Below are 14,547 nucleotides of genomic sequence, written 5' to 3' on the forward strand. Positions count from 1 at the left end.
AAAGCCAGGCAGTGATGACATGCACCTTTAATCCTAGCACTCGGGAGGCAGAGAGAGGCAGGCCTCTGAATTCAAGGCCAGCCTGGTCTACAGAGCTAGTTCCAAGACAGGCTCCAAAGGTACAGAAAAACCCTGTCTCAAAAACCCAAATAAATAAATAAAGTGATTTAATTAAAAAAAAAAAAAAAAAAAAAAAAAAAAACGAAAAAAAGAAAAAAGTGCCTGTGGCTGATCAGTTTCCAGAAGTCAATGCTTCCTGTAAGGATCACCTCTACAAAACAGTTACTGCTGGCTCCCCCAAGTCAGCCATGTGCTTCCACAGACACTCACTCCCTTCAACTCACCTGCTCTGTCGACTGCGGTATGTCGTTAAGCAGTGCCACGGGGGCATGGTACCCAGGCTTCTTCTGACCGAGCAGACTGGTGGATGATGAGTAGTCATCGTCATCCTGCGATCACACAAAGTCACAAACACACGTCAGACAGCATCACCAGGACAACATCTGCAGTCTGGCACCTGCCATAGGCGGACTGTTAACTCCTCAGGTATTTAACCACCAGTTAACAGCGACTGCCATCAAATAAATGCACTGAGTTCCTTCACAGTATGTCTACATGACAATATAAAGGGCTCCTTTTCTAGTGTGAGAAGTGTACCACAGCCAGGCAGTGATAGTGCACACCTTAATCCCAGCAGACACAGGCGGACCCCTTTGAGCTTAGGGCCAGTCTGGTCTACTAAGTGAGTTCCAGGACAGCCAGATGTGAAACCCTGTCTCAAAAAACAAAACAAAAAAATATGAAGTGACTTGTTCCCTAACTTCTAGAGCACACAGCCATCATTGTATCCCAGGTAAGAGAACGTAGTTAGTGCTTGGGCCAACACTTAGTTCCTAAGCTTAGCACCTGGTTCAGGAAGAAGCAGGACAATTCCGAGTATAAGGGCAGCATGAACTAACGTATCAGACCCCGTCTCAGAACACACACATGCACATGTACAGAGGGTAGGGATGAGCTAACTCATCAGGCCCTGTCTCAGAACACACATGCACATGGACACAGAGGGTGGGGATGCCCTCTGCAAACACTCGTCTCCAACCAGCTTCCAGAACCTCATCTTAGGGACAATCACATAAACACCTTTCTATAAAGGGGACAAAGTATCAGTGACAAAAGATATGGTTTGAATTTTATAAAAATAACCAGTTTGAGCCAGGAATGGGGTGGGGCCACACATTCAATCCCAGTGTTTGGGAGGCAGAAGCAGGTGGATCTCTATGAATGAGACCAATCATCTCATCTACATGGTGAGTTGGAAGTCATCTAAGGTTATAAAGTGAGATCCTGTCTAAAAAAAAAAAAAAAAAAAAAAAACATCAACAAGTTTGATAATCTGTATAAATTTTGTCTAATTGCAACTATGCAATAACTGACTAAATAGCTATTTCACCAAATTTGAATGTTTGAGACGGTCAAAAGAAAAGTTATGTGGAATTTCCACAAAAAGATTGATGTTCTACTTTGTTCAGCCAAAATGGACCGTCTATACACATGTTCCTCTCAAGGTTCAGGAACCATGTCAGAAAAGGAAGGCAAGCTTTAAGAGCCAGGTGGGGAGGATGGGAGCAAAGCAGTGTCTTCTGTACAAGAAAACTGCTGAATCCATCAACTCACAGCAGCTGCGGCTGCCCGCACGCAGTCAAGCCAGTAACACTGCAGCGCATCAACTCCAGCCCCTAGCTGAGGAGCTACTGACAGCTGACAACTTGGGGAAAAGGGGGGGGGGGGAGTTAAGCGTATGGCCCCTGTAGGCTGCCATCCTCCAAAGGATGGATCTCACATGAGCATGTGAGCAACACAAACCAGACTCAATCAATGGGTAAATTCTATATAGCTTTTCTTTTGACCATGCAACTCAAACAAAAAAAATCCCCTATATTTTTAACTTTCTCAAAAAAAAAAAAAAAAAAAAAAAAACCAACACCTTGCCTCTTATAACTTACATCTTCAAGTTCAGTTGCAGCAATTGATGTCACATATCCAGCAAATCTGCTATCACTTCCGCCATAAATTTCTTGGTCATAATAACCTGTGGAATCAAGGCCCACTCCTTGGGCTTCATCAAGAGCTGCCTTCTTGCCTTGAATTTCTCGAATCTGTGCTTCAATATCTGTAAGAAAGGAATACAATTTCACATTCCAAAGAGCTCTCAATATAATACATCCCTTTAGATCTTGTCAAAATAACCTTAAGTATAGAAAAGTTTGTAATTTCACCATGGAGGAGGGTAAAAGAGCTTTACAACTATGCATCTATTTCCTCTCCTTAGTTCCTTCCACGAATGACAGAACCCAAAGATCTGATTTACTATGCCATCAACTACAACTTATCCTAACTGTTAGAATGCGTTATCAAAATTAACTGAGAAACTCTAAACCCAACTGAAAAAGTAAAGTCACTTTAAAATACGTATTTATTATTGCATTGTGGCGCATGTGCAGTGTGCAGAGGTCAGAAAACTCGAGAAACAATTCTCTTCTACATTTACATAGCTCCAGGGATCAGACCGAGGTTACTAAGTTTGTATGTAAGCAACTTGGTGAGCCATCTCTGCCAGCCAGAAAAAACAAAACTGTTGACGGCAGGAACCAGGGCTTTAGTCACAGTTATCTAAACCTGCCACTGCCAGAGCTGAGCTGAGACAATCAGTGGAGCATCACTGCTGAGCAGTGTGTCGTCTCATGTGTCACAGCACCATCAGAGATATGAAATCAACAGGATCCATCACTTCCCTGCCTTTGGCTAACATCAAGTATAAAACAGGACTGAACTGGGCACAGTGGGGCCAACAAAATGGCCCAGCAGGTAATGAACCTGCTGGTGAGCCACCTCCTTCCACCTCCTAGGTCAGGGCCTCCCTGGTTTCTCTTGTCTCGCAGTGAGAGTACTGGAGTCACACGCCCGCTTTTACCATCTAACTCTACACATCTAGCTTTCACATGAGTTCCAGGGATCAAATTCCTAAAATGCTAAGACTGTGTGTGTCAGTGAGCATGGCCAGCACTTTACTCTTCTTTCAATACAACTACTTTGGGTACTGAAACCAAATTCCCCAGCACTGTACAGAAAGTATAATAACTCCCAATCTGTAACCCCAGAAACCCAGGAGACAGGAATTCAAGACCATCTTTAGCTATATCATAATTTTAAGACCAGCTTGGGTAGTTTATGGGTAGGTCTTACAGTCTATGAACAGAAACACACTCCTTCATTAGTTACAGGAATCAAAAGGCAGATATAAATTATTATATTATTTGCCCAATCCCACTGACACAAGTTTATGTAGTCCAAAGACTAGCTGGACCCCGCTAAGAAAGAAAAAGGCGGGACCAAGGAAATAAAAAGGTAACAAAAGCCAGAAAGTCAGGTGGTAGTGGTACACACCTTTAATCCCAGCATTGAGGAGGCAGAGGCAGGTGGATTTCTTTGAGTTTGAGGCCAGCCTGGTCTACAGAGCAAGTTCCAGGACAGCCAAGGCTATATAAACAGAGAAACCCTGTCTCGAAAAACAAACAAGAGGCCTCGAGAAGCTGGAGAGATGGCTCAGCGGTTAAGAAGACCAAGTATGGTCAAGCACCCACACACCAGCTAAGAGCATCTGACACCCTTTTCTGGCCTCCACGGGCACAACATGTGTTGCAGAGACATACATGCAGGCAAAACACCCATACACATAAACAAATCTTTTTAAAAAGTAATTGGTTTACTGTCTCCATTTTTTTTGTTTTTGCTTTACGTCTCAAAATTTTTAGCATGTATTACAGCACCATCTTCAAAGACACTACTATCCCCCTGTATCAATTATATCCCCCATAGATAATCACTGTCAGAATAACCCTAATTTCAGCTACATTTTCCTGGTTTATTTTTTGTTATTATCTCTTTTAACTGTTTAAGGTTTGTATTTCAAAAAACTGAGCCAGCACAGTGATGCATGCCTTTAATTCCAGCACCTGGGGGAAGAAAAGCAGAGGCAGCGAGAGCTCTATCTAGTGAGTGTGGGGCCAGCAGCCAGGTCTACATGGTGAGTTCCAGGACAGCCAGGGCTATGGAGAGAGCCCTAAAACTTAAGGGAACGAGGGAGGAGGAAAGAGAAAGGAAGAGAGAAGAAAAAGAAAACAGGGAAGATAGTTAAGTACGGAATGGTAGAGAATATTTTAAATTTCTTTTCATGTCTGGCACTGTTCTATCCCTAGAGGAATACTAGGAGGCCCCTTGGTAGTTAGGAGAACTGGTTAACGTGTAAGCGCTCTTTTCTGAACTATTTAAGGCTTTCCTCTCTTACAATATGCACCTAACACTTTAGTGGGGTGGTGGTTCTTGCTTCTGTGTGTATGTTTTGACCTGGAATTCTCAATGTAGACGGGCTGCTGGCCTCAACTTGTGTGTAATCCTCCTTCCCTTGCCTCAGGAATACTAGGGTTTCTAGCAGAACCACCAAGTTTGTTGTTGCTTTGGTTGGTTGGTTTTCTCAAAGAAAGAGTTACTTTGAGGCAGGGTCTCACTATGTACCCTTGGCTGTCCTTGAACTCAAGAGTTTGGCCTGCCTCTGCCTCTTAAGTGCTAGAATCAAAGATGAGTGTGGCTCTCTCTGATTTAAGCTTTGGAAGGAATCACAACCACCACTTCCATCAGGACTCTGGAAGGAAACAGGCAGCCGAGGCCAGCTGAACAGCCTGCAATGGTTCTACATCATCAGTAGAAGACCACCTCAGTCAAGATGACCTGATCACACCTGTAAAGATTGGCATCCTGACGCTCACGCACACAGGAACTCAGAACCTCCTTTAAGAGCTCAGGACCTGAATTATTAACAATCACTAGAAAACTTTCTTCCGGCCCCTTTACTTTTTACAGGTCAAGTCCCTTGTACTAATAACACGTGTGGCTTTTTTTTATTTCTGAGACAAAGCCTTTCAATGTTGCCCAGACTGACCTCAAACTCCTGGCAATCCTCTTGCCTCAGCCTCCTGAGAACAATATTAAAGATACGGTCCGCCATCCTTAGCTTCCAGTTCCTTTGCCCCTCTACCATCACTTTTCCCAGTTGACTGGTTCTCTACTTGGTGGTAATAGTTTTCTACATGTGAAGATGTTTTTCAAATGTCTAAAGGCAGGATCTGCTCCAATGAAGTACAAGGAAATGGCATTCAACTGAAACCCCAACAAGATGATTTTTGGGGGGCGGGGGGTTGGAGAGGAATTTTGATTGACATACCTATTAGAAGCACATCCTTCCCCAGAAATTACAAGACTGATGTTAGCAGTGTTTATGAGTCTGTGAATTATCTGGGTGGCTGACATATTTGGCATTGCTTTTAGACAGGGTTTCTCTGTGTTGCCCTGGCTGTTCTGGAACTTGCTTTGTAGACCAGGCTGGCCTGGAACTCACAGAGATCCACCTGCCTCTGCCTCCTTAGTGCTGGGATTAAAAGTGTGCGCCACCACTACCCGACATATTTGAATAATTTATTCTAAATATACTTTGTGGATATGCCTCAGGTTTGTCTAGCATTCATGAAGCACCAGAGAAATAAACAAGAGATGTTCACTGGTTAGGAGCACCTGCTGCTGTAGCAGAGGACCCAGCACCCACATGACGGCTCACAACCAGTTCCAGGGAATCTGATGCTTTCTTCTGAACTCTGGGCACTGCACATACATGTTGTACACACACATGTAGGCAACCGCATATACTCAGAAAATAAATAAATCTAAAAAAAAAGATGGGAAACATCTAACTTTCAAGCAAGAGAGGAGAGCAAACTCTTCCGTTACACCTTGATTGTCGCAGCTGCGCGAGGCAGCTCTGTGAGCTCCTCACTGGGCTGCCCTTCCGCGACTTCCTCTTTCCTACGCCTGAAACACTGCTGACTCCAGCTAGCAGCTTCGCCCTCCTTGATGCCTCCTCTTCATTTTTACAAAGACAGGCCCTCAGGTGCTAATTTCACTGGCTTTTTTTTCTGAGATAGGGTTTCCCCATGTAGTTCTGGATGACCAAGTGCTGAGATTAAAGGTGTCCGCTACCATAGCTGTTCACTGACTTCTTTTGGTCTCATCTACGATAGCTATTTTCTTCCAGATGGAGGCAATTGGTAAGGCAGGAATCTCTCAACTCTGAAAAGGCACCCCAAAGAGAGCTCCTCTGTTCCGCAAACTCTTACATTTCTTTAAACAAGGTCCCAACAGATCAAGTGTACACTTTGGCAGACAGGGTGTTGCATGCCTTTATTAATCCCAGCACTCAAGAGGCAGAGGCAGGAGGATTTCTGTGAGTTCCAGGTCAACCAGAGATACCAAAAAAAAAAAAAAAAAAAAAAAAAAAAGACCTGGATATCAATCCACACATCTTCGAACACCTGATTTTTTTGTTTTGTTTTGTTTTTCGAGACAGGGTTTCTCTGCAGCTTTTAGAGCCTGTCCTGGAGCTAGCTCTTGTAGACCAGGCTGGTCTCGAACTCACAGAGATCCGCCTGCCTCTGCCTCCCGAGTGCTGGGATTAAAGGCGTGCGCCACCACCGCCCGGCTTGAACACCTGATTTTTGACAAAGAAGCAAAAAATATCAAATGGAAAAAAGCATATTTAAGAAGTGGTGCTGGCATAACTGGATATCAATGTGTAGAAAAATGAAAATAGACCCATATCTATCACCGTGAACAAAACTCAAGTCCAAATGGATCAAAGACCTCAACATAAAGCCAGCCACACTGAACCTTATAGAAGAGAAAGTGGGAAGTACACTTGAACACATTGGCACAGGGAACCACTTCCTAAATAGAACCCCAGCAGCACAGACACTGTGAGAAACAATTAATAAAGGGGACCTCCTGAGACTGAAAAGCTTCTGTAAAGCAAAAGACCGGGTCAACAAGACAAAAAAGGACAGCCTACAGAATGGGAAAAGATCTTCAGTAACCCCACTTCAGACAGAAGTCTGATCTCCAAAATATACAAAGAACTCAAGAAATTGGTCACCAAAAGAACACATAATCCAATAAAAAACAAATGGAGTACAGACCTAAACAGAGAACTCTCAACAAAGGAATCTAAAATGGCTGAAAGACACTTAAGGAAATGTTCAACATCCTTAGTTATCAGAGAAATGCAAATCAAAACTCTGAGAGTCCATCTTACACCTGTAAGAATGGCCAAGATCAAAAACACTGATGACAACTTATGCTGGAGGCTGGAGAGGTTGTGGGGAAAGGGGAACACTCCTGCATTGCTGATGGGAATGCAAGCTGGTACAGCCCCTTTGGATGTCAGTGTGACGATTTCTCAGAAAATTAGGAAACAACCTTTCTCAAGACCCAGCAATACCATGTTTGGGTATATATCCGAAGGATGCTCAATCGTGCCACAAGGACATGTGCTCAACCATGTTCATAGCAGCATTATTTGTCATAGCCAGAAACTGGACAACCTAAATGCCCTTCAACCAAAGAATGGATAAGGAAAATGTGGTACATTTACATAATGGAGTACTACACAGCAGAAAAAAAATGACATCATGAATTTTGCAGGAAAATGGATGAAGCTAGAAAACATTATTTTGAGTGAGGTAACCCAGACCCAGAAAGACAATTATCACAAGTAATCATAGGTGGTTTTTAAACATAAAGCAAAGAAAGCCAGCCTACAAACCACAACCCCAGAGAACTTAGACAACAATACAGACACTAAGAGAGTTACATACATATAATCTACATGGGAAGTAGAAAGGAGAAAAAGACAAGATCTCCTGAGTAAACTGGGAGCATGGGGAGCTTGGGGGAGAATTGAAGAGGGGAGGGAAGAGGCAGGGAAGGGAGCAGAGAAAAATGTAGAGCTCAATAAAAATCAATAAAAAGAAAAAAAAATTAAAAAAATTTACCTGGAAAGATGGCTCAGCGGTAAAGAGCACGGGCTGTAACCATTCTATGGTTACTAACACCCACATGGCAGCTCACAACCACCTGTAACTCCAGCGCCAGGGAATCTGAAACCCTCTTCAGGCCTCCTCAGGCACTAGGCACGTAAGTGGTGCAAAAACATGTATGCATGCACATTCATGCACAGGGATAAAAAAATTGGTATGGTGGAGGCAGGTTAGTCAGGGTTTTACTATATTGCCCTGGCTGTCCTGGAACTCACTATGGAGACCAAGCTGGCCTCAAATTCAGAGGTCCACCTGCCTGCCTCCCACGTGATAGGATTAAAGGTGTAGCTAATAAAAAATTTAAAAGATAGTGTATTTTTTACTGAATACCAGAAGACTAATCAATTCCAAAATAATTCTACAGAAAAACAAATTCAAAATCATTACACAAGTGTAATTTTTTATTTTTTCTAGCAACCAAAGGAAAAATTACATCGAAGTATCTCTTTTTCGGTCATTTACTCAGACAAAACAAACGGGAAATGTTTCTCAGCTTTGTGATACTCTAATTCAAGCAATTATCGACAGGAGCCAGACAGATGGTTCAGCAGTCAGGAGTAGGTACTGCTCCTGCAGCAGACAGACGGACACCCCACCTTCATGGCAGGACAGCAATGCTCTTCTCTAGCTAAGGGTGTGTGAGGCCACGTCTGGCCTCCAAAGGCACTGCACTCACATCCATGAACGATAACTGCGTGAAGAAATTAGAGACAGCCGTATCTCAAAGCTGCTAGACAGTAAGACTGTGCTCACTTATAAGTATACATAATTTAATGCAAAAATGCCTAAAAGATCATAGCTGGTGTGACTAATCACACGGATCAGTTAAGAAGATAACCAGTCTGGGGACGAGAGCCGGCTCAGCAGTGACGAGCTCTTACCCAGAGCCCAGCTCCTAGCGCCCGTGTCAGTCTTACGGGACTGGACGCGCTTCTTTGACTTTACGGCCATTGGAATACACGTGTGCACACACAGAGACATAACACAAGCACATAAAGAATAAAATGCATCTTTTAAAAAAATCAGCGTGGTTAAAGAGAGATGATCCTAGCAGAAATGTTTGAAAAGCAGTATGGGCTATTGCTCAGTTGCCTAGCATACATGAAATCCTAGATTTCCTCTACAGCACCACATAAACCAGGCATTGTTGTTCATCCCATAATCCCATTAGGGAAGACCAGCACTCAGGAGACAGGCAGGTGAACCTCTATCAGCTCAAGACAAACCTGGTCTTCATAATGAATTCCAGGTCAGCCAAGGCCACAAAAGTGAAACCATGTGACAAAGACACAGAAAGGAAAAGAAAATTCAAGGTCACTTTGGGCAACATTCCTCATATCTCAAAGAGACAGAAATGTCTGGGGGAAAAAAACAAGAAAAATCTTCAGTTTGGTTCAATAATAGGAATCAACAGCCTGAGAACAGAACCATGCAAGTAAGGCCTGATGGTAGTATCTGAGATGGCAGCACTTACTTCTGAGACAGAGACAGGAAGATCAGAAATCCAAGGACAAACTCAGCTACACGGCAAGTATGACTGAAGCCAACCTGGGCAATATGAGAGAGACTCTTCAAACGAAACAGAAAAAAAGGCCAAAACAAAACAAAAAAACAAGGGGAAAACTTCCATAGAAAGAAAACATAACCATAACCTATTTCTATATAAAAACAGTAATTTACCTTCCAAGATTCAAGTGGTAGTCATTACTTTAAAAATAAAGACAACTGAGCAGTGGCTCACGCCTTTAATCCCAGTATTCGGGGCTGGTAAAGGTAGGCAGATCACTCTTATCAAGCCCAGCATGATCTACACGACCTACTTCCAGGACAGGCTCCAAAGGTACACAGAGGATAACTGTTAGACAGGATTCTGTCTCCAAAAAACAAAAAAATAAAATAAAATAGATGGTGGCGCATGCCTTTAATCCCAGCACTGGGAAGCAGAGGCACGCAGATCTCAGGAAGATTCAAGGCCAGCTTGGTCTACAAAGCAAGTTCCAGGACAGCCAGAACTACACAGAGAAACCTTTGTCTCGAAAAAACAAAAACAAAATAAACAAGACACAACAAATGCTTGAGAATACAGAAACCACTATTATTGAGAAATAAATTACTCCAGTAAACTCAAATCCAAGTCCCATTCTCAATTACTCCAATAACCTAAGAATGACTGCCTATACAATGAAATTACCCGAAGACTGCTAACACACAACAATCATCTGTGAGACGGAAAGATGGCTTAGCCAATAAGAATGCTTGCAGAGGACCTAAGTTCAAATCCCCAAAGCCATGTTAAAAGACTGGTACAGTCATGCCCCTCTGTAACTCCAGAGCAGAGAAGGAAGGGGTGCTAGGGCTTGCCGTCAACCAGCACAGCTCCAGGCTCACTGAGATACCCTGCCTCACGGGAATAAACCCATCTGTCTCCTTTGACCTCCATGAACGAGCATACACTTGTGTGCACAGGTGGGGGTACCTAAGCACACATATATAACACACATACATACTTGCATGGATGCACATACACACATGCAAACACACACACAGCAACTTGTTATATAGGGGAAGGAAGGTGGCACTTTATACTCACTGGGAAACCAAAATCAAATCTTGCAGCGCTGCAAGCCTTCCAAATCTGATACTAAACCAACTTTTCCTCTCAATGAAGAAGGTTCTCAAAGCAATAAGCCATTTCCTACCTGTCTGACCAAAGAGCTGTACTAAAACTGAGTTTTAAGATGCTCCTTTTCAGAGTGAGGGGTATAAGTCAATGGTAAACACTTGTGTTTCAGAAGTTACAGAATCCCGAGGATTAACCCCTAGTTTAGAGAGAGAGAAGAGCGAGGGAGATATCTCAAAGGCACAGTGGTACAGGCCAAAATCCCATCATTCACGAGCCAAAGAATTCCTCCAAGTTTGAGGCCAGTTTAAGACACAAAGTGAGGCCAAGCCATGTCTTTATTAATGCCAGCGCTGGGAACACAGAGGAAGGCGGATCACTGAGATGGAGGCCAGAGTTCCAGGACAGCCAGGGTTACACAAAGAAATCCTGTTTCGAAAAAACAAAAACAAACAAACAAAACACCAAAGACTCAAAGCAAGTAGCCAGCCATCTTAGGGGTACACAATAATTTCATTTCAAAACAAAGGAGAAGTCCTGAAAGATGGCTCATGCAGCAAGCCTGATGACCTGTTCGATCCCAAGACACAGTCCTCTGACTTCACATGGTTAGAGGCAAGAATACATAAACACACACTGAATAAATAATAGAACATTAAAATAAAAAATAAACATGATCCTGTTTATGTGTGTTTATGTGTTTAAGTGCTTTACAATCTCAGCACTTAAAAGGCAGAAAATCAGGAGTCAAGGCCAGCCTCAACTACAAGAGACTTTTTTCCCCAAAAGTAATAAAATAAATCCAACATATCAAATAAATGTTGATCTATCACTTGAGTACCTATTATGGACCAGATCCTAGGGAGACGCTTTAGACATTATTCTGATTAAGGGCGAATGTGCTCCTGCCACGCCTGACAATAGTTCAACTCCCAGAACCTACATCATGGAAAGAGGGAACAGACTTTCAAGGTATCCTCTGAACTCTGCAAAGCAAATATGAATGTAAAAAACTTTAAAAAAAAAAAAAACTATTCTAGCCAGGCATGGTGGTGCACACCTTTGATTCCAGCACTTGGGAGGCAGAGTCAATCTCCTGGAAACCAGCCTAGTCTACCAGAGTTCTTGGACATCCAGAGCTACAGAGAAAGAAGTGATTCTAAAACAAACAAACAAAAAACCATGCACACAACTCAAAAAGTTCAAGGCTAGCCTGATCTATAGAGTTCCAACAAAGCCAGGCTGTGGTAGTACGCAACTTTAATCCCAGAATTTTGGAGGCAGAGGCAGGATGATCTCTGTGAGTTCAAGGCCAGGCTGGTCTACAGAACAAGGTTAGTTAGGCTACAGAGATAAACCCTGTCTCAGGCGGCAGTGGTGGAGCTCACCTTTAATCCCAGCCACGGGAGGCAGAGAGAAATCCTGAATCACCTTTTGATTAGCACCCAACAGTGACACACACCACCCTGCCGTTCAAACCGCACTTGTACATTTTTATAGCATCCACTTAATTTAGCGATAAAATAATCACAAATAAAATAGCGATCTTTGCTAATGAACTACAATCAACCAACAAGTTTAGCTGATCTACAAAGAAAAAGTCAAACAAAAAACGGGTGTGCTACACAGAAGACAGCAGTCAGCCACCAAAGCTACAAATACCCACACACAAATGACATATAAGGGTGGGACTCTATCTGTGCAGCCAAAGGGAAGCCACCGTGGACTGTGGAAACTTTCCAGTGGGGCTGGCTGCTTTGGGATCAACCATGCTCCTTGTCAGTAAACCCCTCACCCTCACCCCATGCTCTGCAAGCCCAATAATCGCATTGGTTTCCAGAATGAGAAAAACAAAATAACTGCCTCTGACAGAACAAAAACAAACATTTTTAAATTTCCTAATTATTCTGCAAACAATATCTGAGGGGAAAAAAATATTAAGACCAAAAACATATCTGGCTTTAAAGTGTCGGGCTAGGCCGGCATGGTAGCTCGGGCCTTTTAACCCAGGACTTGGGAAGCAGAGGCAGGTTGATGGATCTCTTTGGAGGCCAGACTTGTCTACGTGGTAAGTTTCAGGGCAACCAAGGATACCTGGTGAGACCATCTCAAAAAAGAAATAAAACAAAAACAAAAAGGCGTTTTTGTACTTTCAGGTTTAAAGATAGAAGAGTAAGCCAGAAATGTTAAAGTGTTGGTACTTTCAGTTCCTCCAATGACCCAACTTATCACCTTATGGTCCTCGCACTCAGGATTCATATCCGAATTCCTCCTCACACCGCCTCTTCCTACCACGGCAGCGATTCATTCACAGCCTGCACGACTCACTCCCTGCCTCGAGACAAGATGTTCCCTCGGGCTGAGACGTCCTCCCCTAATTTAAAACTGATGGATCCTTTTAGATCAGCGCCGCGACACCACCTCTCCAAAGTAACTAACGCAGAAATCAATGGCTCCGTTACCAAGCTTCTCAGAAAGTACTTGCTTTACTTTACTTCTCTGTACGTCCGCCTTTGGTTCTCTAAGAGAATTAAGACTCCCACATCTGTCTCCCTATCACGCTGTCAAGTTTCCGACCTCCCAACACCGGACCACACACTTAGAAAGCCTGTGTTTAGCGGCTCCGAGAAGCCATGTCGTCAGCGCAAATTTTGGTTGGTAAGCCGGCACCAAGAAATACGGTTTCAGCTTCGCACACTTCAATTCCTTCCTGTCTTCCCCGCTGACTTTCTTATGGAATCCGGACTAGTTCCATGACGGTCCTAGTCGTGCTTCCTCGGCGTGCCATAAGAATGCTCAACTACTCTGCAAGCTTCGGCAACTGATAAAACCTGCCCTCTTTCTTCCGTCTGCCTCCCCGCCAATCAGTCCTCGAAGCAAAAACGCTACCCTGAAAGTGACTCCAGGAGGAAACTGCCGGGTTTTACGCCCGAATCGTTTCGGACAAGAACCACACAACCTAACCCAGGCGCCCGGAGACGCCCGGATCGCCGGGCTCCGGACTAACAGGCCTGCGTGGGAGCCGGCTCCGTTAAGAGCGGCCCGACAGCGGCCGCCGATCTCGGCTTCCCGGCTGCCGACGGCTAACGACAGCGCCCGGGGAGAGAGAGAGAGAGAGAGAGAGACGCCCTCCCACCGTCCGCCTCCCCCGCAGTCCTCCAGGGCGAGCCCTCGAGGGAGGCCATCGGGTCGGGGCGGCAGCCAGGGCGGAACAAAGCGCCGGTCCCGGGGAGCCAGAGGACGCCATTACGCGGGCAGCGGCCTGCGCCGAGGAGCCGAGCAGGGCGCCGCCGCGCGGGATTCGGCCCGGACCGGAGAGGCCAAGGCGAAGCCGCCGAGAGGCCGCTGGGGCCGTCGCGGAGGGGTTGGCGAGCCGAGGCCGCGCGTGGGCAGGCAGCCGCCGCTTACCTTCGTGAGTCTTGGCGATCTTCGCCATCTTGTCCACTCGAACACACACAGACGGAACTGGCGCTCCCAGGCACTTCCGCTCGCCGCCGCCCGCCCGCCCGCCCGCCGACGGAGGAGCTGCGCGCTCGACGTGCGCGCTCCGGAACGCGCACCGCACTCTGGCACGTAAGCCGACTGCCACCTAGATGGGACCGCAAGGTGCATGACGGGAGTGGGCGGGGCCTTGCGGGAGTGGGCGGGGCCGGGCCCATTCCTCCGGCGGCTTCCTTAAACGGCCTGAACTGCTCCGCCCACCCAGGTCTACTCCAGCGAGGGGGTGGGAGGGGACCGACGCCTACGGGTCTCCGTGAGTTCAAAGCCAGACTGGTCTGTAAACGCGAGTTCCGAGAAAGCCAGGGCTACAGAGAGAAAGCCTGTCTGGAAACCCCCCCTCCCCAAAAAAAAAAAAAAAAAAAAAAGGAAAAGAAAGAAAAAGAAACTGGATTCTACTCAGGCAATTCACAAATGCTGGGACGGGGGGGGGGGGGGTGAGACAGAAAG

At 45.1% G+C, this 14,547-nt stretch overlaps 1 protein-coding gene across 1 annotated transcript in view; it reads right to left on the reverse strand.

The window, feature by feature from the left end:
* Sf3b1 (splicing factor 3b subunit 1) overlaps positions 1-14,114 on the reverse strand; it is a 45,282-nt gene extending 31,168 nt beyond the window's left edge. The window contains exons 1-3 of the mRNA XM_038315360.1: positions 14,008-14,114; positions 2,004-2,170; positions 345-449 (exon numbers count right to left, since the gene is read on the reverse strand). Coding sequence (XP_038171288.1) covers positions 345-449; positions 2,004-2,170; positions 14,008-14,035 — 300 coding nt within the window. The 5' untranslated portion in view covers positions 14,036-14,114. The remainder of the gene's footprint in view (positions 1-344; positions 450-2,003; positions 2,171-14,007) is intronic.
* Positions 14,115-14,547: the final 433 nt, after the last annotated feature.

This window comes from Arvicola amphibius, chromosome 18 (assembly GCF_903992535.2).
Source record: "Arvicola amphibius chromosome 18, mArvAmp1.2, whole genome shotgun sequence".
Classification (NCBI taxonomy): Eukaryota; Metazoa; Chordata; class Mammalia; order Rodentia; family Cricetidae; genus Arvicola; species Arvicola amphibius.